This window comes from Oncorhynchus nerka, linkage group LG1, assembly GCF_034236695.1.
Source record: "Oncorhynchus nerka isolate Pitt River linkage group LG1, Oner_Uvic_2.0, whole genome shotgun sequence".
Classification (NCBI taxonomy): Eukaryota; Metazoa; Chordata; class Actinopteri; order Salmoniformes; family Salmonidae; genus Oncorhynchus; species Oncorhynchus nerka.
In genome coordinates this window covers 40,553,435-40,580,749 of record NC_088396.1, presented here as the reverse complement: position 1 = coordinate 40,580,749, position 27,315 = coordinate 40,553,435, and the positions used below count along the sequence as shown (strand labels likewise).

The window sequence follows — 27,315 nt, the reverse complement described above, 5'->3', positions numbered from 1 at the left end:
CCATTGTGCTGTGAGTGCGTGTGCAAAAATGTCACGAGATGTGGGATTGAGTTGCCTTGACTTGATCGACCTACAGTGCATATTTGACTCTGAAAGGTTAGTGCTAAATTTGTTGAAAGGATACAACGTAAGCAGGGGTTTTCTCGCGATTCAATTTAAAGGGCTTTATTGGCATGGAAAACATATGTTTACATTGCCTAAGCAAGTGAAATAGATAATAAACAGAAGTGAAATAAACAATCAAAATAAACAGTAAACGTTACACTCACAAGCGTTCCAAAGGAATATAAACATTGAATATGTCATATTATGGCTATATAAAATGTTGTAATGATGTGCAAATAGTTAAGTTTACAAAAGGGGAAAAAAATAAGCATAAATATGGGTTGTATTTACAATGGTGTTTGTTCTTCACTGGTTGCCCTTTTCTTGTGGCAACAGGTCACAAATATGGCTGCTGTGATGGCACACTGTGTTATTTCACCCAAAATTGGGTTTGTTTTCGAATTCTTTATGGGTCTGTGTAATCTGAGGAAAATATGGGTCTCTAATATGTTCATACATTTGGCAGGAGGTTAGGAAGTGCAGCTTAGTTACCACCTCATTTTGAAGGCAGTGTGCACATAGCCTGTCTTCTCTTGAGAGCCAGGTCTGCCTATGGGAGCCTCTCTCAATAGGCTATGCTCATGTGACCGATGTGAAATGGCTAGCTTGTTAGCGGTGGTGCGCGCTAAGAGTGTTTCGATCGGTGATGTCCCTCGGAGACCTTGAAGTAGTGGTTTGTGAAGCGATGGGTAACGATGCTTCGAGGGTGCCTGTTGATATGTGCAGAGGGTTCCTGGTTCGAGCCCAGGTAGGGGCGAAGAGAGGGATGGAAGCTATACTGTTACACTCACTGAGTCTGTATGTAGTCAAAGCTTTCCATAATTTTGGTTCAGTTACAGTGGTCAGGCATTCTGCCAGGGTGTACTCTCTGTTTAGGACCAAATAGTGTGTCAAAACCGTCACTGTATATTTTCATCCCCTGCCGCTAGTTCTTCCCCATAGCATGGTTCTTGTAATGCTACTGACTGAGTAATGTGATATGGAGACACAGGTTATGCTTTTACAAGTGAACTGCATATCTGGCCAAGCATATTGTAATAACATTGACTGTATTAATAATATAATTATAAAATGGTCATTTAGAATTTAAGCTAGTTTCTAGAGAAACTTCAGCTATCCAATGTATGTAAGGGTGATTGATATCAATATCTCAAGTACCACTAATGTGCCATTGAGCAGGGCACTTCATCTTCTCCAGGGGCGCTTCCCTTCAGTTTACCGTGTGCTACTCCCAGCCTGGCCTGTGTTTATTTATAATATATAAATAAAATATATACTCTATTCTATGGTGGTTTACGTTTGGATTTTCAGCATACATTTATCAACAGTTCCCTCAAAGTGCTACTTTGATTTCAAACCCAATGAATTGGTTAGTTTATTCACAATATTAAAACCTCCTGTTTTCTCATAGCCAAACTAATTTTAGGGCGTTAAGTATTTTAATTGAAATTTAAAAACCTCAGATATGTCCCTCTCAAGCAACTGGGAACTGTGATATTTAGACACAAATGCACATTTTCTCTGTTTTACACACGCCTGCGCATCTATTTTTGCAGAACGGATATTAATTAATTTTGATTTCCGGTTTCAGTCTTACTGAACCACCAAAATGGCGAAGATCGCCAAAACACACGAAGGTAAGATTATTTATTTACAAAGTGTTTTTAAAAGACTATTATAACCTCATTTTACTTACGTCAGTTTCATAGTAAATATACGACAAAATGCATCTGTTGTTTATGTCAGCTAACGTTATATGTCTTAGCTCTATTTTCATTCGTGACATGATGTTGACAATCTAGACGCAACGAGGCCGGGCGTATAATAGATAATGGCGTCCCGCTAACTACTAAGCTAGCTAACCTAGATTATACAGAATTTCAATAAGCATGATTGCCTTAAAAATATATATATATATTAGTGTGCTCTTGATACTATTTATGGGAGGTTTGTGTAGATGTAGACATGCGTAACTTGCTATGATATTGATATGGCTACAGCGTCACACTGGTGTTGTAAAAGCTACCTAGTTAAGATGGCGTTGAAGGTAATGCTAAGGAACTACATAACGTAACTAACTAACCAACCCTGCCGGATATTCTGTAAGTTGCTAGCTATGTGGTTTATCTAGTCGTTGGCAAGCTAAAATTGAAACTAATTTAGCAGGCCCTACTTTGTCAACACAGCGCACTATTTGAGCATGGTAGTCAAGCTTAATAATTAGTTGCAATGGCATCTATTTTAGTTAATGTATAACCTGTCACTGCTGCTTATTTATTTACATTAATGTAAAATCGCATTTGATTTGGTAATATGCTTGACATCATTGGTGATGTTGTCAACATGCCCAGATGGTCAATGACTGTTGTTCTTCCCCCCAGACATCGAGGCCCAGATCCTGGAGATCCAGGGCATGAAAGCTGCCCTGGTGGAGGAGGGAGGAGATCAGGGTGTGGGCCTGGACTCTACTGGATACTACGACCAGGAGATCTACGGTGGCAGCGATAGCCGCTTCGCTGGATATGTCACCTCCATCGCGGCCAATGAACAGGAGGATGTAAGTCCTGATGTCAAATCCTGTGATGTAATGATGCATGTTTTCTTTGTAACTTGGCAAAAGTGTTACACGTCATCTGCTATATGCAACACTGAAATCCTCTTTCTCTTCCTAGGGGTCAGACATCAGCTATTCCACTGTCTGTTTTTTTTATGGAGTTGGCTACACCAATATGTCTTGTTGTCCTCGAGCTGGGAGAGTCTGCCTTAAATGGCTAGGCTTGACCAGACTCTTGTCTCTCTCTTATTTTCAGGATGATGAGGAGGACTCGTCAACGAGTCTACTTGGACAGAAGAAACCGGGATATCACGCTCCGGTGGCTATACTCAATGCAATACCACAGTCAGATGAACAGGTTCGCATCACCATCTTCCTCTCTTCCTGTAGAATTCTACATTGGAGTTCAGAACTGACAAGAGTACCTTTTATCAAATCTTAGTGCTAATGTTTTGGATTTGCATAATTTTCCTGCTGATATCTTGTCATAGACACCATTTTTAGAATGGCTACTTATCAAACTCTGTAATGTTTACCATGATGACATGTATTGTAACATGCTGTTGTCTCTCCTCTCAGTACGACCCATTCGCCGAACACCGGCCCGCTAAGATTGCAGAGCGTGAAGACGAGTACAAGGCCAGACGTCGACAGATGATCATCTCTCCGGAGCGTCTTGACCCCTTTGCAGATGGTAAATTTCACCCCTCCATGTTCCCTCCATAGTGTCCTCCCCTGATATATGTTATGTGTAGTACTGTAACTGCCATGATCCCATGGATGCCTTTCAAGGGTTCCAACCCACCTTTTGCTGCTTAGCCCTTCGAGCACTGTGCACCTGCTTGCTCCCCAGACTAAGACCTTCCCTTGGTAATCTTTTCTGGCCCGAGGGTGTTTTTTATCACTCATCATTTTGTCTCAATAAAATCTCTTTGCTTTTGGGGCAAACCTGGCAGATAGAAGGTTTTTTTTCTCTCGAAAATTAGAATAATTGTAAACTAATTAAGTTGTGCGAAGTTGTGCGAAATTCAACTTTTGCCAGTAAGTGTGTCCATATGTTTTAGGGAGAGGTGGTTAGGTGGTTGTTGTCTTGGTTACAGACTATTATACCTAATACTACATGGGTGGCAGGTCGGCTGTGAGTGTCTCGAAGGGTTAACAGACACATGTGGCTATCTATATAATGGACTGTTTAATTTAAAGAAAGGTATTGGGTAATGTGAGTAGCAACATGTTTTTAATTGTTTGTGATTTAATGCTTATCCTTGGGGTAATTCAACTGCTCATACAATGTGCTGCACCCTGCTGTACCCAGTAAGCGGTAACGCAATGACCCCATTACCGCACACACAAACCACCCCATCACGAGGCAGTCAGAAGCCAGAAATGTGCTGGCTATCTGAAGCTTGGCTCCCAGTCAAGGAATGCCCCCAGATTGCCGACCCACCTGGGTACAGATCTGAGGCTTCGAAGTATTCCTGTGTAAAACAAGAACACTCGTAATAAGCAATGCTATTTTACCACCCTTTTCTTCCAAGTGGCCCTTCCTTCTTCACTCCACTATAGTATCATTGTGCAGGTTTATGGTCAGTTACCACCACTGCAGGCTTGTCAGACTTCTAGGGGCTAGGGAAGTTCCACTAGAAGAGATGAGGACATAGTCGATTATGAGACTCACACACAAACTATAGTGCAGTTGTCATCAACAATACTAGTGAGTTATGGTTTCAGATTTCAAGCCCATTTTAAATGGCATTTAGTCCAAGTCTGGTCAGGGATCTTAACTTGGGCTCCAGGGGTCTAAGTAGTAGAGTGGATTACAGTGACGGCCAAAGGGCTTTGTCTCCAGTATTGTCCTGTCCCTTACCTCTCACAGGGCACGGAGCCGTCACTTACATATATTCACATTTCTCAAAGCCTAAACCTGGCTACAACTTGTTTGTCTTGCCAGCTTAAATGTATGTTTGTTCGTTAGAATGAACTGCATAGCCTGTCAGTTTAACCAAGGATGGCCTATTTCTCAGACTACAGCTTGACTAGCCATTAAGCTTTTGATTAACTAAACACATACCTTGTAGATTAAGTTTACAGTATGTTTATTTACACGTTGCAACAATTTATTTGTAATGCAACAATTTGCCTGTAGGGTCTGAGATTTAATTGGCCTTAGTGCCTCAATGTAGTCTGGGGGTAGGGCTGTATCAAACCTGCATGTAGACAGCTCTGTCATATACAAATATGTTGTGGAATTATATTTCTATTTCACATCTTTGTAAAATAGAAACATATCAAGAAATCTGTGTGCCGCAATTCCACAGGCCCATACTAACTGTCCTTAATTTCTCTCCTACAGCAGTACTGCTTTGCCAGTCCTGTACTGCAGTCTCTTAAGGGTGCAGCAACTCATCCTGTGTAGGTTATGGTGAACAGACAGAAGTGTGCGCTTGTCAGTTTTGTCAGGGTCCACTGGCTGGTTGTCTGTCTGGGTGGGGGAAAAGCAGCTATACCCCAACAAACCTCTACCCCAACAACCTTTTATTTTGTCTTCTACCAAAGACTTATTTTTATAGAATTAAATTGAAACCTCTGCCATTTTATGGTAGTCTTTTGCTTTAGATTTATCTTGTAATTCATAATATATATATATATATATATATATATATATTTTAAAAACATTTTTCTAAAAAGGAAGTCAAGATCTACATTTACGAAGTTGGAATAGCAGTGGACTCCAAGGTCAAACTAGCGACTGTTCAGTAGCATGTGGCCAGTTCCCCTGAAACTAAGGTATTGATCGTATGGATCTAAAAGTTGCCTCCACTGCCCCTCAGGTACACGTGTTACTACATATATATAGATATACTCTCCCTGCCCTGGGTTACATAAAGTAGCTACACATTTATCTCACAGAACATTCCTAGATTTGGTTAAAAAAAATCTTGACTTCATTTTCTTAAAATGCTATCAGTAATTCGCACTCTGGGGGATATTTTATTTATTTATTTTTACTTTGAAGTTTGAGCCCCAGGAGGATTTTTCTTTTGTGACGTAAATAAAAGAAATCACAGGTGGTATGCTTATGTGTGTGAGTTCCAACCCTTTTCCAAAGTGTTACTAATGGTAAAGAGACATTTTCTAGGCTTCTTTTCTGCCGGTTGAAGTCTGACTGCAGAAGGACCCTTGGCACTGAAAGTGTACGTATTCTGGAGAGCACAGCCCAGGACCCCTGCATCAGTGATGGCTTTATCCTCTCCTGTTATCTCCTTGAAAGAAAGACAAAACAACCTCCACTGTTTCTCAATGTATCTGCCTGTTTTTTTTTTAGACAGCTATGTTTGTATGTAAGGCAAGCAAGAGAGGACTGTCTGTATGTTGTGTATCTAGGGTTGTCTTGTTGTGATTCAGCTTAAGGAACTAAACCAGTAAATGTTTCCTAAAGAAAAAGTGAGGGCCTAGCTGAGCTGGCTGTGTTGTTGTGCTTGCTGTGTGTGTTATGAAGCCGGGTCCTGGGGGCGTTTTCTAATCGGCTGCCCTGTGTCTTGTTGGTGCTCTTTCGCGCAGGGGGTAAAACGCCGGACCCTAAGCTGCAGTCCAGGTCGTACATGGACGTCATGAAGGAGCAGCACCTGACCAAAGAGGAGGTAAGACAGACCACATAAACCCCCTTTGTGGTCCTCCAGTACCCCCGACAATACACATTTTTATTGTAATCCTGGATAAGCACACCTGATTCAACTTGTCAACTAATCATCAAGCCCTCAATTTTTTTTTTTTACCTTTATTTTACTAGGCAAGTCAGTTAAGAACAAATTCTTATTTTCAATGACGGCCTAGGAACAGTGGGTTAACTGCCTGTACCTTGTCAGCTCGGGGATTCGAACTTGCAACCTTTCGGTTACTAGTCCAATGCTCTAACCACTAGGCTACCCTGCCGCCCCAATGAGCTGAAGGAGGTGTGTTTGTCTGGGGCTACAATGAAAGGGTGTTCTGGTGGGGGTACTGGAGGACCAGGGTTGGTAAACACTGCTTTAGACCAAGGGCATGGCTTTGTCTTGAAGTTATGTTTCTGAGTGCTGTGTGCCCATAAAGGATATAATTAAGCAATAAGGCCCGAGTGGGTGTGGTATATGGCCAATTTACCATGGCTAATAGCCGTTCTTATGCACTTCGCAACACTGAGTTCCTGGATACAGCCCTTAGCCGTGGTATATTGGCCATATCCCACAAACCCCTGAGGTGCCTTATTGCTTTTATAAATTGGTTACTAATGTAATTAGAAAAGTAAACGTACCTGTGGTATACAGTCTGATATACCATGGCTTTCAAACAATCAGTCTTCAGGGCTCCAACCACCCAGTTTATAATAAATACACCCACACAATGAAATTGTATCGTTCAGTGTGGTGTATCGTTGCCTACAATAGACTTAAGTCCTACAAATCCCACAGGAAACTTTCCCCTGTTGTGTGTATCCTTTGGTTGGTGTTCTCACGGTCTCCCTGCTTTCCCTCCATGCAGAAAGAGATCCGTCAGCAGATGGCAGAGAAGGCCAAAACAGGAGACCTGAAGGCTGTCAACGGCTCTGCTGCCTCCCAGGCTGCTGCTGCTGCTGCCGCCGCAAAGCGTAAACGCCGCTGGGACCAGACGGCCGAGAAACAGGACCAATCAGGAACCCCCAGCAACGCCGGCACACCGAAGAAGATGTCCAGCTGGGACCAGGCCGATCAGGCTGCTGAGGTAAAACTTATTATCTTAGTTCATCAGATCCAGTTTGTATCCTTACAATTATTTTTTTTGGTCTGGTGTTCGATCAGCAAATGATATAGAAGTGTTTTTGGGGCAGTTTATTTGCCTTGACTTAAAATGTGCGTTTTTAAGATCCTAGTGGAACAAAGTAACTCAACCGTGCTTCTCCAGTTTACATTTCTGTACTGTGAGAACTCACTGAGCCCTTTATTCCTGGACACACCCTACCACACATACAGCAGACCCCAGGACACACCCCTGGTCACACCCCCTCCAACAGCCGCTGGGACGAGACCCCCGGAAGGAACAAGGGCAGTGAGACCCCAGGGGCCACCCCCAGCTCCCGAATGTGGGACCCCACCCCTAGCCACACCCCGGCTGGAGCAGCCACGCCAGGCAGAGGGGACACACCGGGACACACCACCCCTGGACACGGGGGAGCCACAGGCAGCGTGCGCAAAAACCGATGGGACGAAACCCCCAAGACTGAGAGGGAGACCCCTGGTCATGGAAGTGGTTGGGCCGAGACCCCCCGTACAGACAGAGGAGACGAGTCAGTGGGAGAGACCCCCACCCCCGGGGCCAGTAAAAGGAAATCCCGTTGGGACGAGACCCCCGCCAGCCAGATGGGCTCTTCCACCCCACTGATGACCCCTGGGAAAACTCCTATCGGAACCCCTGCCATGAATATGGCCACTCCTTCTCCAGGTACTGTTAATCACCTAGCCTTCCTGTCAGGCCTTTGAAACCCATTTTAAATTCCTTAGAGGTAGACTATCATTTAACACTGATAACTGTTGGTGAATTGATATTATGTACTTGTTCATTTACTAGTAGTAGGAATAGAAGTAGTAGAATGTTCCACTAAGTCATGCTACTGGGTAATTGAGGCATGTTTACATTATGCATGCATTTCCTATCCTGTCAGGTCACCTGATGAGCATGACCCCAGAGCAGCTGCAGGCCTGGCGTTGGGAGAGGGAGATAGACGAGAGGAACCGACCTCTCACAGACGATGAGCTGGATGCCATGTTCCCAGAAGGATACAAGGTACACACCCACTCCCCAGCACATTGGCAAAATAGAGCTCAACTGTCACTTGTCACATCAAATGCAGTATCTATATTAAGTGATTGAATGGTCTTTGGTGATGATACAATGACGCGTTGGAACGGGACACATTCTGTCTCTGGGGTCACTGGGCCAGGGTCACGTTCTGTGTCCCTGGGTTGGGATCCCCACAAGCAGCGTGTCTCTTCAGTTGAAGACATTGAGGCATTTGTCTGAGAAGGGCTCGATTCCAGTACAGGGAAAGAGTGAATGGAACTGAAGTAAATAAAGTGACTCACTAAAGTATGATAAATGAATAGTACTAACGTTTCATCCCCACCTCCCTCCACAGGTCCTTCCCCCACCAGCAGGCTATGTGCCCATCCGTACCCCGGCCCGGAAGCTGTCTGCCACCCCCACCCCCATGGGGGGCATGACGGGCTTCCATATGCAGCAGGAGGACCGCTCCATGAAGCAGATCAACGACCAGCCCAGTGGGAACCTGCCCTTCCTCAAACCAGATGACATTCAGTACTTTGACAAACTGCTTGTTGAGGTGGATGAGTCCACTCTGAGCCCAGAGGAACAGAAGGAACGTAAGATCATGAAACTACTGCTAAAGATCAAGAACGGAACACCTCCCATGAGAAAGGTGAGAACAGATACCAACTGTCCTCATAGTCTTTACTAGAGGTCGACCGATTAATTGGAATGGCCGATTAATTAGGGCCGATTTCAAGTTTTCATAACAATCGGAAATCGGTACTTTTGGGCGCCGACTTTTAATTATTTTTTTATTTTTATATGTACCTTTTATTTAACTAGGCAAGTCAGTTAAGAACACATTCTTATTTTCAATGATGGCCTAGGAATGGTGGGTTAACTGGCTTGTTCAAGGGCAGAACGAGAGATCTTCACCTTGTCAGCCCGGGGATCCAATCTTGCAACCTTACATTTAACTAGTCCAACGCAATAACGACCTGCCTCTCTCGTTGCACTCCACAAGGAGACTGCCTGTTACGCGAATGCAGTAAGCCAAGGTAAATTGCTAGCTAGTGTCACGGTGCTGACTTTAGCCCAATACCTGCAGCAAAAGCCTCTACCCCGTCCTCTGGCTGGGCAGAGTACTTTAGCATTTTAGTTACTTCGGTGTAACAAGGGCCTAGCCGTGCGGCCCTACCAACCCTTCTATTTATTCGTAATGGCCCTTCGCGTGAGTTGGGTTTGTTCCTTCGTTCACGTTGTCACTCCCTTATTTCCCGGTCAAGTATGGGGCCTTGGATAGATGAGTACTTTATGTTTATAGATTCTTCCTATACTCCCTTGTCTTCTTCTCTTATATATCAATACCTAATATCTGATATTCTGTTAGTTATTATGCTCATCAGCTAGTAGTCAGTTGGAAACTAGTATTGGTATATGTTTTGACTCCTAAAAATATATTATTGTCCACACAATGAAATATACTTTAGTGCAATCACTTTAACCTATAACCAGGGTCACTTTCTGTTCAGTGAGAGTGTCAAAGGCGTTTGCTCTCCAGATCGTTAATCTGTTCTAGTTGTCAAAGTTTCAAGCTTTTATTAAGTCACTCTGTTTTTGGTCTTATACACATCATTACAATTCAATGGTTATACAGTCCTAATACATCAATAGTGCTCAATCAATCCTTAATACACTTTATACTAATGCCAGATAATATTGCAAAACTTTAAATGCGTTAACACTTCTAACAATATTGACTAAATAGCCAAAAGAGTTCAATTACCTTAAATGCTCAGTCCCGTGGTCACTTTGCCGTAATTGGTATTCTCTCAGTAATAATGCTTGATTCCGAATTCTAATACTTTACTACTATTCACTTCCAACTCTGTGTATAGACTCAATATTACAATGACTGGTATTTGGCCGTTTCTTTAAATTGTTAATCACTTCTGGACCTGATGTGTCACTGTGCGAATTCCACTCTGTCTTTGATCAAGAGGTGTCAAGACCCCTGTGTTTCAGAGACTCAGTTTCAGGTTCACAGAGCTTAACCAGTTCGATTCAGTTAATGATCCAATTAATACTTAAGCAAAATTTAACCAGTTCTTGAATATTGTTTAAGTCTGTCAAAGAGAGTATAGTGCAATTGTAAATTTACCTAATGATGATTCTCCATATGAAGTCTGTCTCATATGTCAGTGAGAATCATGGTTCTCTCATGATCTCTGTTCTCTTTATATACTTTTTTTTACAGGGGAAGTTTGCAAAGTGCTGGACCACACTGCACAATGTTATGGTTTCTGTAAAATGCACAGTGATAGCTCTCTTACATCATTCTGATTCACCCTTCTAAGTCTAAGTCACAGAGTACTGACACGCATAGCTCTGCTTCCGTGTTCTGATGAGTAGATTACACTTGATGATACCAGCTGGTTGTTTCCACTGTTGGGTGTGGTGTTTCAAGTCTCAGCTGAGAGAAGTCTATGATTGGTATCTCCTCTGTCTCCCCCTGGTGTCCATTATCAGTAGGTGTAGTCCATGGTTCCATGAGGTCCCATGGATGTCCTGTAGCAGAGTTGTCTTCCCATGTAGAGGGAGTGTGCAGATCCCTTTTGGTTTTTGTCACACTAGCATTAAACTTATCTTATAAAAAACAATCAATCATAATCACTAGTTAACTACACATGGTTGATGATATTACTATATATTATCTAGCGTGTCCTGCGTTGCATATAATCTGACTGAGCATACAAGTATCTGACTGAGCGGTGGTAGGCAGAAGCAGGCGCGTAAACATTCATTCAAACAACACTTTCGTGCGTTTTGCCAGCAGCTCTTCGTTTTGCGACAAGCATTGCTCTGTTTGACTTCAAACCTATCAACTCTTGAGATGAGGCTGGTGTAACCGAAGTGAAATGGCTAGCTAGTTAGCGCGCGCTAATAGCGTTTCAAACTTCACTCGCTCTGAGACTTCTAGTAGTTGTTCCCCTTGCTCTGCATGGGTTACGCTGCTTCGATGGTGGCTGTTGTCGTTGTGTTGCTGGTTCAAGCCCAGGGAGGAGCGATGAGAGGGACGGAAGCTATACCGTTACACTGGCAATACTATAAGAACACCTAATAGTCAAAGGTTAATGAAATACAAATGGTATAGAGGGAAATAGTCCTAGAATTCCTATAATAACTACACCTTAACTTCTTACCTGGGAATATTGAAGTATCATGTTAAAAGGAACCACCAGCTTTCATATGTTCTCATGTTCTGAGCAAGGAACTTAAACGTTAGCTTTTTTACATGGCACATATTGCACTTTTACTTTCTTCTCCAACACTTTGTTTTTGCATTATTTAAACCAAATTGAACATGTTTCAATATTTACTTGAGGCTAAATTGATTTGATGATTTATGATTAATATGATTTTATGTATTATATTAAGTTAAAATAAGTGTTCATTCAGTATTTTTGTAATTGTCATTATTACAAATAAAATAAAACAAAAATCGGCCAATTAATCGGTATCGGCTTTTTTGGTCCTCCAATAATCGGTATCGGCGTTGAAAAATCATCATCGGTCGACCTCTAGTCTTGACCACAGAATTTAATGGAACATTTCCCTGACCCTGAAGATGGCTGCCATTATCAGCACAGTCTGATTTAGGAAGGTTTGACATAGGCCTATATAGTGTTATCTCTATAGACTTAGCTCCATCTTCCTTTTTGTGTATAACTCTCACCACTGAAAAGTCAACCGTCCAGTCTAACCCCCTTGCGTCCCTTCTCAGGCTGCCCTGCGTCAGATCACAGACAAGGCGAGGGAGTTTGGAGCAGGGCCCCTGTTCAACCAGATCCTGCCCCTGCTCATGTCTCCTACTCTGGAGGACCAGGAGCGCCACCTGCTGGTCAAGGTCATAGACCGCATCCTCTATAAGCTGGATGACCTGGTCCGCCCATATGTACACAAGGTGGGTCGTCGCGTGTGAGAGCGAGGGACTCACTGACTCTGTTTACAATATGTCTCCTGTGCTGAGATTGGCCCTCACTAATTGACTCTCTGTTCCCCAGATCCTGGTGGTGATTGAGCCGCTGCTGATTGATGAAGATTACTACGCCAGAGTGGAGGGCAGAGAGATCATCTCTAATTTGGCCAAGGTGAGCCCCACTTCCAGCCCTATAATGTACTCACACACCCACCACAGTTGGGTCGTATGCCTGTTGGACCGGTCCTTGGTCAGATCAGGGCTGGTACTTCGTTAGATGAAAAACCAGCAGGAGAACTAGCCGGTCTGACATCCAGTTCATTTCTGTTCTCACCTTGTTGGTCACATCCCTAAAGCAAGTAGCTAATACATTTTGACCTGAAATCACATTAGAAAAGTATACTTAGGATGTCTATGCAAGCACTATCATAAACACCTATTCATCTTAGTTGATCTCTTACCCTCCCTTCCTCACTCCCCCTCTAGGCTGCCGGCCTGGCCACTATGATCTCCACTATGAGACCTGATATTGACAACATGGATGAATACGTCAGAAATACAACAGCAAGAGCTTTTGCTGTCGTAGCGTCCGCTCTGGGTATCCCCTCCCTCTTGCCCTTCCTCAAAGCTGTGTGTAAGAGCAAGAAGTCTTGGCAGGCCCGCCACACGGGCATCAAGATTGTCCAGCAGATCGCCATCCTCATGGGCTGTGCCATCCTGCCCCATCTGAGGAGTCTGGTGGAGATCATCGAGCATGGTGAGGGGCCACTGCCTGAGGATGCTATTGGACCTGGGGGGGTAGATTAGTTTTCTAGTTATAGTACATTAGTTATATTTAGTAGTGACTAGTATATTTGACTCAAGTAGATTACTTTTCTAGGATCTAGGGTGCGAGAGTTGACATTTCAAGTTTATTTTAAAGTGCATTGTTGGTCACAAACTTTACAAAGAAGGATAACATGGTCACAATACACTTTACAAAGAAGGATAACATGGTCACAATACACTTTACAAAGAAGGATAACATGGTCACAATACACTTTACAAAGAAGGATAACATGGTCACAATACACTTTACAAAGAAGGATAACATGGTCACAATACACTTTACAAAGAAGGATAACATGGTCACAATACACTTTACAAAGAAGGATAACATGGTCACAATACACTTTACAAAGAAGGATAACATGGTCACAATACACTTTACATAGAAGAATAACATGGTCACAATACACTTTACAAAGAAGGATAACATGGTCACAATACACTTTACAAAGAAGGATAACATGGTCACAATACACTTTACAAAGAAGGATAACATGGTCACAATACACTTTACAAAGAAGGATAACATGGTCACAATACACTTTACAAAGAAGGATAACATGGTCACAATACACTTTACAAAGAAGGATAACATGGTCACAATACACTTTACAAAGAAGGATAACATGGTCACAATACACTTTACAAAGAAGGATAACATATATGATGATCTGACCTCCGCCGTGTCTGCCCCCCTCAGGTCTGGTGGATGAGCAGCAGAAGGTGCGGACCATCAGTGCCCTGGCCATCGCCGCCCTGGCGGAGGCTGCCACGCCCTACGGTATCGAGTCCTTTGACTCCGTACTCAAACCCCTGTGGAAGGGTATCCGACAGCACAGAGGAAAGGTGAGGACACATTGCTTTGTCACATGCCTGCGAATAATTCTCGCCTGTTGGACTGGTCCGTGGTCAGATCAGAGCTAGTACTCCACTAGATGGACACCAACATGAGACCTGTCAGATCTGACATCCAGGTCACCTCTGTTCTCACCCTGTACCTGTTGGTTACATTCCTAAAACAGGTTAATACAAACTAGTTTACTTGACATCACAATACAACTTCATTTCAGGATCTCGCCTGTACAGGTACCAGTGTTTCCCCTATATTCATTCAATAGTGGCTGCCACCCCCAAAAATATGATGTACATTATAATACAAATAAAATATGATGTACATAACAAAAAATATAGAAGCAAAAACGTTTGGAACGTTTAAGAGTTTTTAGTGTGAACTTAAACGTTATGTTTGAGTCACTCAGATGGCATATGAACACGGCATAAGCCATGGAAAAAGGTGTAGAATTGCAGCAAACTATCTTTAAAACGGCAAAATTGTCTGGATACAGTAACAGTCAACTCTCACCTCTCCCCTCTGGGTCCCAGGGTCTGGCTGCGTTCCTGAAGGCCATTGGCTACCTGATCCCTCTAATGGATGCTGAGTACGCTAACTACTACACCAGAGAGGTCATGCTGATCCTCATCAGAGAGTTCCAGTCCCCTGACGAGGAGATGAAGAAGATCGTGCTCAAGGTGAGGGACCCTGCGCGCGCGCGCGCGCGTGTGTGTTCGACTCATTCTCGCTTGTTCGACCTATCAGATCAGAGCTAGTACTCCACTAGATGGACACCAACATGAGAACTGTCAGATCTGACATCCAGTTCTGTTCTCACCCTGCACCTGTTGGTTACATTTCCAGAACGAAAATAAGTTACACATGCTACGTATTACACTTCAAAGTGAATTGGTGTGTGGCCTGTTTCTAACCCCCATTGTCCCCCCTCTCTTTCAGGTGGTGAAACAGTGTTGTGGTACTGACGGTGTGGAGGCCAACTACATCAAGACAGAGATCCTGCCTCCCTTCTTCAAGCACTTCTGGCAGCACAGGATGGCCCTGGACAGACGCAACTACAGACAGGTAGGTACAGACGCAGCTGAAACAGGAACGACTCCATGCATATCCCTTATGCTGACTGGCTTGATTACAGATCTAAACTAAATGTTTAACCAATCATAAATCAGTTGTAGGCAATTTTAGAACAATAAAATCTACATATATTTTTAGCCTCAATGGGATAAACTGGTAAAATAGAAAGAAATACAATAACTCACTAACATTTAGAATCCGGTCGTAGTTGATTCATGTCTGGTGTTTTTGGGGTCTGTGAGCTAACCTCTTCCCTGTATGTCTGCCCATCTTCTAGCTGGTGGACACCACAGTGGAGCTGGCCAATAAGGTGGGAGCAGCAGAGATCATCTCTCGTATAGTAGATGACCTGAAGGACGAGGCAGAGCAGTACCGGAAGATGGTGATGGAGACCATAGAGAAGATCATGGGGAACCTGGGAGCTGCTGACATCGACCACAAGCTGGAGGAGCAGCTGATCGACGGCATCCTGTACGCCTTCCAGGAACAGACCACTGAGGTGAGACCCGGGGGGGGGGGGGGGGCACATTCAGCAAGGAACAGTGTTGTGGAACGTTCAGATAGAAATGGATTATGTAGAACAATCATGCCTCTCTGAAATGTAGAATAAGGAATCAGGTCGCCTCCTGACCTTTCTATCTGATATGTTTCAGGGTTTCCCAAAAGCAGTGGAACTTAGGCTTCCCAGTGTTTTACCGATGTGTCTTTCTGACAATGGTCTGAGATGTAACATTCATTTCCCAAAACACCTTACAGAGAACAGTCGTATGTGTCAATATTGATAAGATTGGAAGAAAAGCATTGCTGTTCTCGGATCAGCTTTTTCAGTTAAAATCTTACCTTAATTATAAATGTTATGTCACAATACTGCCATTGGATCAGCTCCTAAAGAGATATTACCACCTACGGCTGCAAATATTGAGGCGGCTTATTATAATGCTTACCCAATAAAAATTGCCACGTTAGGCTACACATGAAATATGAGACAAATTACATACAATGGTCTACAAGTAACAAAATAGAACTCAAATGATTGAAAATGAACTGTATTTCAATATGATTGACGTAGAGCTATAGCCTACTGTTTATATTCTTAAAGCATTTTTTTTAAAGACCACGTCACTTGTTTGTATCAATTGTCAAGACATTGCCAATTTTGTTTTTGTAGTCAACTTTGTTCTAAAGTTACCCGTGGTCAGAGACAGTTAAACCATGTGATTCTATGTTTAGAGGAGGTCTTCAGTATCTAACGAGGCACTTAGCTGTTCTACGAGTGGTCTGAGGCAGGCGTTAGATTACCAGCGTTTTCAAGTGCAACGTTAATAACGATGGTTTTGGGAAACAGCTCGGAGATTTAACGATGCTCCTACGATGTTTCTAATGAAGAACCGAGCCTTAAGATGCTTTTGGGAAACCAGGCCCAGAACGTTTGCCTGCTGAACCTGGCTCGTGGTATAACATCGGGAAAAGCCTGTGCTGAAACAAGTTATCACTCTCTGAACAGCAGTGTGGATTTATGGGAATCTGAGGCTTGACGGGAGATTCATTTTGATTTGATGGGTAACTGCTGTTGTCCGAAATGGCACCCTGTTCCCTTTAAACCCGAGCCCTTTGGGCCTTGGTCAAAAGTAGTGCACTCTATATGATGCCATTTTGGACACAGACACTCTGTCTGTCATTAGCCTACCTGTGTAGAACATGACTGACTGTAGGACTTGACCTCTGACCCCTGTAGGACTCTGTGATGCTGAACGGGTTTGGCACGGTGGTGAACGCCCTGGGGAAGAGGGTGAAGCCCTACCTGCCTCAGATCTGTGGTACAGTGCTGTGGCGTCTCAACAACAAGTCTGCCAAGGTCCGCCAGCAGGCTGCTGACCTCATCTCCCGCACCGCCGTGGTCATGAAGACCTGCCAGGAGGTTAGTCTTCCCAACCACTCACAGATGGTCACGCACATGCACACTCGAACACACACACACGTATTGCACACACGCACATATATACAGTCTCTCTCACACATATATATATATATATATATATATATATATATATATATATATATATATATATATATATATATATATATATATATACACTGCTCAAAAAAATAAAGGGAACACTTAAACAACACAATGTAACTCCAAGTCAATCACACTTCTGTGAAATCAAACTGTCCACTTAGGAAGCAACACTGATTGACAATACATTTCACATGCTGTTGTGCAAATGGAATAGACAACAGGTGGAAATTATAGGCAATTAGCAAGACACCCCCAATAAAGGAGTGGTTCTGCAGGTGGTGACCACAGACCACTTCTCAGTTCCTATGCTTCCTGGCTGATGTTTTGGTCACTTTTGAATGCTGGCAGTGCTTTCACTCTAGTGGTAGCATGAGTCTGAGTCTAAAACCCACACAAGTGGCTCAGGTAGTGCAGCTCATCCAGGATGGACCATCAATGCGAGCTGTGGCAAGAAGGTTTGCTGTGTCTGTCAGCGTAGTGTCCAGAGCATGGAGGCGCTACCAGGAGACAGGCCAGTACATCAGGAGACGTGGAAGAGGCCGTAGGAGGGCAACAACCCAGCAGCAGGACCGCTACCTCTGCCTTTGTGGAAGGAGGAGCAGGAGGAGCACTGCCAGAGCCCTGCAAAATGACCTCCAGCAGGCCACAAATGTGCATGTGTCTGCTCAAACGGTCAGAAACAGACTCCATGAGGGTGGTATGAGGGCCCGACGTCCACAGGTGGGGGTTGTGCTTACAGCCCAACACCGTGCAGGACGTTTGGCATTTGCCAGAGAACACCAAGATTGGCAAATTCGCCACTGGCGCCCTGTGCTCTTCACAGATGAAAGCAGGTTCACACTGAGCACATGGGACAGACGTGACAGAGTCTGGAGACGCCGTGGAGAACGTTCTGCTGCCTGCAACATCCTCTAGCATGACCGGTTTGGCGGTGGGTCAGTCATGGTGTGGGATGGCATTTCTTTGGGGGGGCGCACAGCCCTCCATGTGTTCGCCAGAGGTAGCCTGACTGCCATTAGGTTCCCGAGATGAGATCCTCAGACCCCTTGTGAGACCATATGCTGGTGCGGTTGGCCCTGGGTTCCTCCTAATGCAAAACAATGCTACACCTCATGTGGCTGGAGTGTGTCAGCAGTTCCTGCAAGAGGAAGGCATTGATGCTATGGACTGGCCCGCCCGTTCCCCAGACCTGAATCCAATTGAGCACATCTGAGACATCATGTCTCGCTCCATCCACCAACGCCATGTTGCACCACAGACTGTCCAGGAGTTGGCGGATGCTTTAGTCCAGGTCTGGGAGGAGATCCCTCAGGAGACCATCCGCCACCTCATCAGGAGCATGCCCAGGCGTTGTAGGGAGGTCATACAGGCACGTGGAGGCCACACACACTACTGAGCCTCATTTTGACTTGTTTTAAGGACATTACATCAAAGTTGGATCAGCCTGTTTAATTTTGAATGTGACTCCAAATCCAGACCTCCATGGGTTGATAAATTTGATTTCCATTGATCATTTTTGTGTGATTTTGTTGTCAGCACATTCAACTATGTAAAGAAAAAAGTATTTAATAAGAATATTTCATTCATTCAGATCTAGGATGTGTTATTTTAGTGTTCCCTTTATTTTTTTGAGCAGTGTATTTATATACACACACACTGCAATGATTTCACCTTCACTGACGGAGTTCTTCTTTCATTTCTAATCTTCCCTCCCTCTCTCTCTCTCTCTCCTCCACAGGAGAAGCTGATTCCCTTTCTAAACATCCCTCTCTCTCTCTCCTCCTCCACATGAGAAGCTGATTCCCTTTCTAAACCTCCCTCTCTCTCTCTCCTCCTCCACAGGAGAAGCTGATTCCCTTTCTAAACCTCCCTCCCTCTCTCTCCTCACAGAAGAAGCTGATTCCCTTTCTAAACCTCCCTCTCTCTCTCCTCCTCCACAGGAGAAGCTGATTCCCTTTCTAAACCTCCCTCTCTCTCTCTCTCCTCCACAGGAGAAGCTGATTCCCTTTCTAAACCTCCCTCTCTCTCTCTCTCTCCACAGGAGAAGCTGATTCCCTTTCTAAACCTCCCTCTCTCTCTCTCCACAGGAGAAGCTGATTCCCTTTCTAAACCTCCCTCTCTCTCTCTCCACAGGAGAAGCTGATTCCCTTTCTAAACCTCCCTCTCTCTCTCTCTCTCTCCTCCACAGGAGAAGCTGATTCCCTTTCTAAACCTCCCTCTCTCTCTCTCCACAGGAGAAGCTGATTCCCTTTCTAAACCTCCCTCTCTCTCTCTCCTCCACAGGAGAAGCTGATTCCCTTTCTAAACCTCTCTCTCTCTCTCTCTCTCCTCCACAGGAGAAGCTGATTCCCTTTCTAAACCTCCCTCTCTCTCTCTCTCTCCTCCACAGGAGAAGCTGATTCCCTTTCTAAACCTTTCTCTCTCCTCCTCACAGAAGAAGCTGATTCCCTTTCTAAACCTCTCTCTCTCTCTCTCTCCTCCACAGGAGAAGCTGATTCCCTTTCTAAACCTCCCTCTCTCTCTCTCTCTCCTCCACAGGAGAAGCTGATTCCCTTTCTAAACCTTTCTCTCTCCTCCTCACAGAAGAAGCTGATTCCCTTTCTAAACCTTTCTCTCTCCTCCTCACAGAAGAAGCTGATTCCCTTTCTAAACCTCCCTCTCTCTCTCTCCTCCTCCACAGGAGAAGCTGATTCCCTTTCTAAACCTCCCTCTCTCTCTCCTCCTCCACAGGAGAAGCTGATTCCCTTTCTAAACCTCCCTCCCTCTCTCTCCTCACAGAAGAAGCTGATTCCCTTTCTAAACCTCCCTCTCTCTCTCTCTCCTCCACAGGAGAAGCTGATTCCCTTTCTAAACCTTTCTCTCTCTCTCCTCCTCCACAGGAGAAGCTGATTCCCTTTCTAAACCTCCCTCTCTCTCTCTCTCCTCCACAGGAGAAGCTGATTCCCTTTCTAAACCTCCCACTCTCTCTCTCTCTCCACAGGAGAAGCTGATTCCCTTTCTAAACCTCCCTCTCTCTCTCCTCCACAGGAGAAGCTGATTCCCTTTCTAAACCTCCCTCTCTCTCTCTCCTCCACAGGAGAAGCTGATTCCCTTTCTAAACCTCCCTCTCTCTCTCTCCTCCACAGGAGAAGCTGATTCCCTTTCTAAACCTCCCTCTCTCTCTTTCCTCCACAGGAGAAGCTGATTCCCTTTCTAAACCTCCCTCTCTCTCTCTCTCTCCTCCACAGGAGAAGCTGATTCCCTTTCTAAACCTCCCTCTCTCCCTCTCTCTCTCCTCCACAGGAGAAGCTGATTCCCTTTCTAAACCTTTCTCTCTCCTCCTCACAGAAGAAGCTGATTCCCTTTCTAAACCTCCCTCTCTCTCTCTCCTCCTCCACAGGAGAAGCTGATTCCCTTTCTAAACCTCCCTCCCTCTCTCTCCTCACAGAAGAAGCTGATTCCCTTTCTAAACCTCCCTCTCTCTCTCTCTCCTCCACAGGAGAAGCTGATTCCCTTTCTAAACCTTTCTCTCTCCTCCTCCACAGGAGAAGCTGATTCCCTTTCTAAACCTCCCTCTCTCTCTCTCTCCTCCACAGGAGAAGCTGATTCCCTTTCTAAACCTCCCTCTCTCTCTCTCTCTTCCACAGGAGAAGCTGATTCCCTTTCTAAACCTCCCTCTCTCTCTCTCTCTCCACAGGAGAAGCTGATTCCCTTTCTAAACCTCCCTCTCTCTCTCCACAGGAGAAGCTGATTCCCTTTCTAAACCTCCCTCTCTCTCCCTCTCTCTCCTCACAGAAGAAGCTGATTCCCTTTCTAAACCTCCCTCTCTCTCTCTCCTCCTCCACAGGAGAAGCTGATTCCCTTTCTAAACCTCCCTCTCTCTCTCCTCCTCCACAGGAGAAGCTGATTCCCTTTGTAAACCTCCCTCTCTCTCCCTCTCTCTCCTCACAGGAGAAGGTGATTCCCTTTGTAAACCTCCCTCTCTCTCTCTCTCTCTCCTCACAGAAGAAGCTGATTCCCTTTCTAAACCTCCCTCTCTCTCTCTCCTCCTCCACAGGAGAAGCTGATTCCCTTTGTAAACCTCCCTCTCTCTCCCTCTCTCTCCTCACAGGAGAAGCTGATTCCCTTTGTAAACCTCCCTCTCTCTCCCTCTCTCTCCTCACAGGAGAAGCTGATGGGTCACCTGGGAGTGGTGTTATATGAGTATCTAGGAGAAGAGTATCCTGAAGTACTGGGAAGTATCCTTGGTGCTCTCAAGGCCATCGTCAATGTCATCGGTATGTAAATGTTACTCCCTCACTTCTACAACTCCCTGTCTTCTGACCAATAGCACGTTGACACTAAGGTTGATGACCCTTTGGTCTTCAGTCACATGCCTGCGAATCATTCTCGCCTGTTGGTCAGATCAGGACTAGTACTTCACTAGATGGACACCAACATGAGACCTGGCAGATCTGACATCCAGTTCACTTCTGTTCTCACCCTGCACCTGTTGGTTACAAATTAAAAGTCATTTTGGGTGGCAGGTAGCCTAGTGGTCAGAGCGTTGGACTAGTAATCGAAAGGTTGCAAGATCAAATCCCCGAGCTGACGAGGTAAATATCTGTTGTTCTGCTCCTGAACAAGGCAGTTAACCCACTGTTCCCCAGTAGGCCGTCATTGTAAATAAGAGTTTGTTCTTAACTGACTTGCCTAGTTAAAGGTAAAATAAAAAAACATTTGTTTTATTTTCCAAAATGCTCTGTCTTGTAGCTCCATACACTCTCAGCCCACTAATTTAGCCTTCTCACTTCCTAAGAGGAGCTGAAATCATTTGAGAAAGAGCTCGAGTGGGTGGAGAGATGCCTGTGAATGACTTGTTGAGTTCAGTGAAGAACAAGTATTGGGCTGGTTTAACAGCAGTAATGCTATAAGAGTGGTTATGATTAAGTTAGGATAGTAGAGGTGTTAACACTTGGTGATATGCATCCAGAGAGCTGATTGGTTGTCTGTGCTGTCACTCAGGTATGCACAAGATGACTCCACCAATCAAAGACCTGCTACCGCGGCTGACGCCAATCCTGAAGAACAGACATGAGAAGGTGCAGGAGAACTGTATTGACCTGGTGGGCAGGATTGCTGACAGGTATGTCTGTAGCAAAGGAATCACACACACATACACACATTCACTAGTAAATTCCAATATCTGACTCTTAACCATATGTGTAAATATGGTATAATAGTAGATGTTTCATCCCCTATGTTGTAACTCCTACCCTGGTCTGTCTGTGTAGGGGTGCTGAGTACGTGTCGGCCAGGGAGTGGATGCGCATCTGCTTTGAGCTGCTGGAGCTCCTCAAGGCCCACAAGAAGGCCATCCGCAGAGCCACCGTCAACACCTTCGGATACATCGCCAAGGCTATCGGGTGAGTTCTCCTGTCTCTGGCTACTGCCCAATACTCCTCTCAAGAGTTGTTGAACTCCATTACTGCACATTTTATTAGGGTTTCTGAGCGTCCATGAAAAATGTTGTCTCAAAGTTGTATTATAATGATGCTTGGTGATACTTCACCTGTTACTGTCATGGTAACCAGTATATATTTAGCCTATCATTGACCTCTCCACCCCTCCAGACCCCATGATGTGCTGGCCACACTACTCAACAACCTGAAGGTTCAGGAGCGTCAGAACCGAGTGTGTACCACCGTAGCCATCGCCATCGTGGCTGAGACCTGTTCTCCTTTCACCGTGCTCCCCGCCCTCATGAACGAGTACCGTGTGCCTGAGCTCAACGTGCAGAACGGCGTGCTCAAGTCCCTGTCCTTCCTGTTTGAGTACATCGGGGAGATGGGCAAGGACTACATCTATGCTGTCACGCCCCTGCTGGAGGACGCACTGATGGACAGGTGACAGGACCAAACATTGTAACTAACAATCAGTCTGGTGGGCTGACTAAAGTCACAGTGACCCTGTAGTCAATAAACCACAAACATAACGTTTTCCAGGTATTGTAAATGCATCAAGCTACATAGCCACACGATCCTGTCCAAGATCAGTTCTGTCTGTAACAGGGATCACTCGGTTGAATGTGCTGTAACATGCCTGTAACACGCCTGTTGGATTGGTCCGTGGTCAGATCAGGACTAGTACTCCACTAGATGGACACAGAACTGGCAGATCTGACATCCAGTTCACTTCTGTTCTCACCCTGCACCTGTTGGTTACAAATGAGAAGTCAAGTGTCATTCATTGTCATTGTGGATTTCCACCACAGAATTAGAATGTATAGTAGGCCCCACCTGCTCCTTTGCACCTTTCGGCTGGCTCCATGGTAACCCTGTTTTTCTCCTCTCTCTCCTCCTTGCAGAGACCTGGTCCACAGACAGACTGCCAGTGCCGTGGTACAGCACATGTCCCTGGGCGTCTACGGCTTCGGCTGTGAGGACTCCCTTAACCACTTGTTGAACTACGTGTGGCCCAACGTGTTTGAGACGTCGCCCCATGTAATCCAGGCTGTCATGGGGGCCCTGGAGGGCCTCAGGGTGGCTATCGGCCCCTGCCGCATGCTGCAGTATTGCCTGCAGGTAAACCTGACTGATCTCCTTGCTCTGACAGACAGGTAGCAGATTGACTACTATCTGCTACTAGATGTTGAGAATTAACATAAAATATCCATAAAGATGTAAATGATGTAAAAAGTGATGTCACTATCAACAGCAACATACCGTTATAAAGTCTGTGAACGAACTGCGGTGGATACACTATATATACAAAAGTATGTGGACACCCATTCAATTGAGTGGATTCAGCTATTTCAGACGCACCCATTGCTGACATGTGTATAAAATTGGGCACACAGCCATGCAATCTCCATAGACAAACTTTGGCAGAAGAATGACCTTACTGAAGAGCTCAGTGACATTCAACGTGCCACATTTCCAACAAGTCAGTTAGTCAAATTTCTGCCCTGCTAGAGCTTCCCCGGTCCAACTGGATGTGCTGTTATTGTGAAGTGGAAACGGCGAGGAGCAACAACGGCTCAGCCGCAAAGTGGTAGGCCACACAAGCTCACAGAACGTGACCGCCAAGTGCTGAAGCGCTTGGGGTGTAAAAATCATCTGCTCTCAGTTGCAACACTCACTACCAAGTTCCAAACGGCCTCTGGAAGCAACGTCAGCACAAGAACTGTTTGTCGGAGATTCATAAAATGGGTTTCCACGGCCGAGCAGCCACAACACAAGCCTACGGTCACCATGTCTAATGCCAAGCGTCTGCTGGAGATGTGTAAAGCTCGCCGCCATTGGACTCTTGAGCAGTGGAAACGTGTTCTCTGCAGTGATGAATCAAGCTTCACCATCTGGGACTAATCTGGGTTTGGCGGATGCCAGGAATATGCTACCTGTCCCATTGCATAGTGCCAACTGTAAAGTTTGGTGGAGGAGGAATAATGGTCTGGGGCTGTTTTTCCTGGTTCGGCTAGGCCCCTTAGTTCCAGTGATGGGAAATCTTAACGCTACAGCATACAATGACATTCTAGATGATTCTGTGCTTCCAACTTTGTGGCAACAGTTTGAGGAAGGCCCTTTCCTGTTTCAGCATGACAACGCCCCCGTGCCCAAAACGAGGTCCATACAGCAGTAGTTTGTCAAGATCGGTGTGGAAGGTCTTGACTGGCCTGCGCAGAACCCTGACCTCAACTCCATCGAACACCTTTGGGATGAATTGGAACGCCGACTGCGAGCCAGGACTAATCACCCAACATCAGTTCCTGACCTCACTAATGCTCTTGTGGCTGAATGGAAGCAAGTCCCCGCAGCAATGTTCCAACATCTAGTGGAAAGCCTTCCCAGAAGAGTGGAGGCTGTTATAGCAGCAAAAAGGGGACCAACTCCATATTAATACCCATGATTTTGAAATGAGATGTTTTATGAGCAGGTGTCCACATACTTTTGGTCATGTAGTGTATTTCATAAAAAGCAACAAACCTTGTGGGAAGGGGTGGAAAACATGGTTTCTGGGGGTGTTTGGTGGGGGGGCTTGAATGGGAACATGATGGGTGGAGGACTACTTTTTTAGTTTTTTCCTGTTTTATACTGAATATATTATTATTAAACACTATATATTTCTTACCTACAGGTACATGTTTTATCAACTTAAAAATGTGCAGAGATGATGTACCTGTAACCCCCTCAACAAAAAATGCCTAAACAAACAAGCCATAATGATACTAGCACTGTAAGTGCAGCCGTTGAGTTGGTAATGCTCTCTAACCTCGTCTCCTCTCTCCAGGGTCTCTTCCACCCAGCCAGGAAGGTCCGAGACGTCTACTGGAAGATCTATAACTCGATCTACATCGGTTCCCAGGATGCGCTGATCGCTCACTACCCCCACGTCTACAACGATGAGAAGAACCCTTACCTCCGCTATGAGCTGGAGTACTTCCTGTGATTCTGTTCACGCTCTCTCTCTCTTTTTCTCTCTGTTCACGCTCTCTCTCTTTCTCTGTTCACTCTCTCTTTTTCTCTCTGTTCACGCTCTCTGTTTCTCTGTTCACTCTCTCTTTTTCTCTCTGTTCACGCTCTCTGTTTCTCTGTTCACGCTCTTTCTCTGTTCACGATCTCTTTCTCTCTGTTCACGCTCTCTCTCTCTCCACTCGCTCTCTGCCGATCTCTTCCCCTTTCCCTCCTCTCTTTCTTTTCCCTTGTTGTCCTATCTCTCTTGGTGTGTAGATAGGACTTGGTCCATTGTTTTGTATTATTTAGCCCCTCTGTCTTTGTAGTGGGTGTGTCCAACATGGCCACAGTGTCTGTGGCCCAAAATTCATTTTTAATCAAATAAAAACAGTATATGATTAGGGAGAAAGAAATATAAAACTGAAACATTTCTTAGAGCTTATGTATTGTTTTATTTCTTTTATAATTTCCAGAAGGAATGATAGACACATGCAGTACAGTGACGTGCAGGATGTAAGTTAGCCATGTTAACGAATGGAAAAGCAAGTCAGTGAGTTTTGAAGTTCTTTAAAATATTGTCATGGTTTCTGTGTACTGTCCTCTGTAATGGCCATTCCTTCTCAATCCTCTGCTCACCTATCAGTGATCACACCTTTAGTTCTTATCAGAATGTTGCTTTATTTGACTAAATAAACGTTTGTGTATAAAATAAATGTCCACCTGTGCTTTATGTTGAGTTGGTCACAATAAAGCGCAAGATGTCTTCTCATAAGAGTGATAATATGCTATATGGAAAGCAGTCTATGCAAAGTACCAACTTTTTTCCCTATAGCTAGAACCCTATGGGTAGAATAAGTCATTGTGGAATATGTGGGAACCAGCATTCTCCAGATTCCACTTCCACACGGATCACCTTCGCCACCTTGTTTAATGTCACAACCTCATGTTCCAGGTTTAAATGAAAGATTTTTACTGCAGTTAAATGTACACAAGCAGGAGTAGAATATCAACCATCCCAAATGAACTATATTTGGGCAGGTAGCCTAGCGGTTAAGAGTGTTGTGACAGTAACCAAAAGGTTGCTGGTTTAAATCACCGAGCTGACTAGGTGAAAAATCTAACTGGCCTTGAGCAAGGCACTGAACCCTAATTTATCCTGTAAGTTGCTCTGGATAAGTATCTGTTAAATGACTGAAATGTACATTTCATCCAGAAATGCCACTACATTACATTTCAAAGGCTACCGCTTGTTCAGAAATGTTAATAAAAGGAAACCTTAAACCCCTTTTGTTCCATTATCAGCCCTGTCAACCAAGGAGAAGGAGTGCTCTGGGTAGTTAGCCCTGTGATGATGACATGGAAACCAATGCTTGCTTTCTTCCATAAAGATGGCTGTATGTTGTTTATTTAGCTGACACCATGTTATTTATTAGTACTAAAAATTACTTTAAATTGAGAATTTCTATAGAACATGCTTTTTAGTTCAGAACTATGCTTTTTCTGTGTCCACGAAACAGGCCCTATATGTCTGGGCTACCCTCAGGGTTCACGTCAGAGGAACAACGCTTACTCGTATCTAAACAGAAGAGATTTCCTCAAATACGCCACTTCGATACAGCTACGACCGGAATTGACTTTTTCGTAGCCGGTTAGGAGAATTAGGTTATGGTTAGGAAAAGAGTTAGGCTTGTGAAAATGCTCTCATAACGTGCTATG

General features: G+C 44.6%; 1 protein-coding gene and 1 non-coding gene across 3 annotated transcripts; both read left to right on the top strand.

Annotated features, from left to right (window-relative positions):
* Positions 1–25: 25 nt before the first annotated feature.
* LOC115130299 (splicing factor 3B subunit 1-like) lies at positions 26–26,312 on the top strand. 2 transcript variants are annotated; one of them, XM_065018800.1, is made up of 24 exons: positions 26–96; positions 1,697–1,742; positions 2,487–2,662; positions 2,916–3,017; positions 3,239–3,353; positions 6,221–6,300; positions 7,178–7,396; positions 7,645–8,113; positions 8,334–8,455; positions 8,808–9,107; positions 12,222–12,401; positions 12,502–12,588; positions 12,903–13,173; positions 13,945–14,090; positions 14,628–14,774; positions 15,034–15,159; positions 15,446–15,667; positions 16,904–17,086; positions 21,333–21,444; positions 22,172–22,292; positions 22,441–22,572; positions 22,780–23,052; positions 23,514–23,730; positions 25,436–26,312. In XM_065018800.1, exons 2-24 carry the CDS (start codon positions 1,715–1,717, stop codon positions 25,592–25,594), a joined length of 3,987 nt encoding a protein of 1,328 aa, XP_064874872.1. In that variant the 5' UTR covers positions 26–96; positions 1,697–1,714; the 3' UTR covers positions 25,595–26,312. The 2 variants fall into 2 exon arrangements, with proteins under 2 accessions (XP_064874872.1, XP_064874879.1); XM_065018807.1 differs by lacking the exons at positions 26–96; positions 1,697–1,742; positions 2,487–2,662; positions 2,916–3,017; positions 3,239–3,353 and adding an exon at positions 3,384–5,853.
* LOC115131354 (small nucleolar RNA SNORD15) lies at positions 8,548–8,697 on the top strand. The gene has a single exon (XR_003863941.1). It is a non-coding gene; the product is annotated as a small nucleolar RNA SNORD15 (small nucleolar RNA).
* Positions 26,313–27,315: the final 1,003 nt, after the last annotated feature.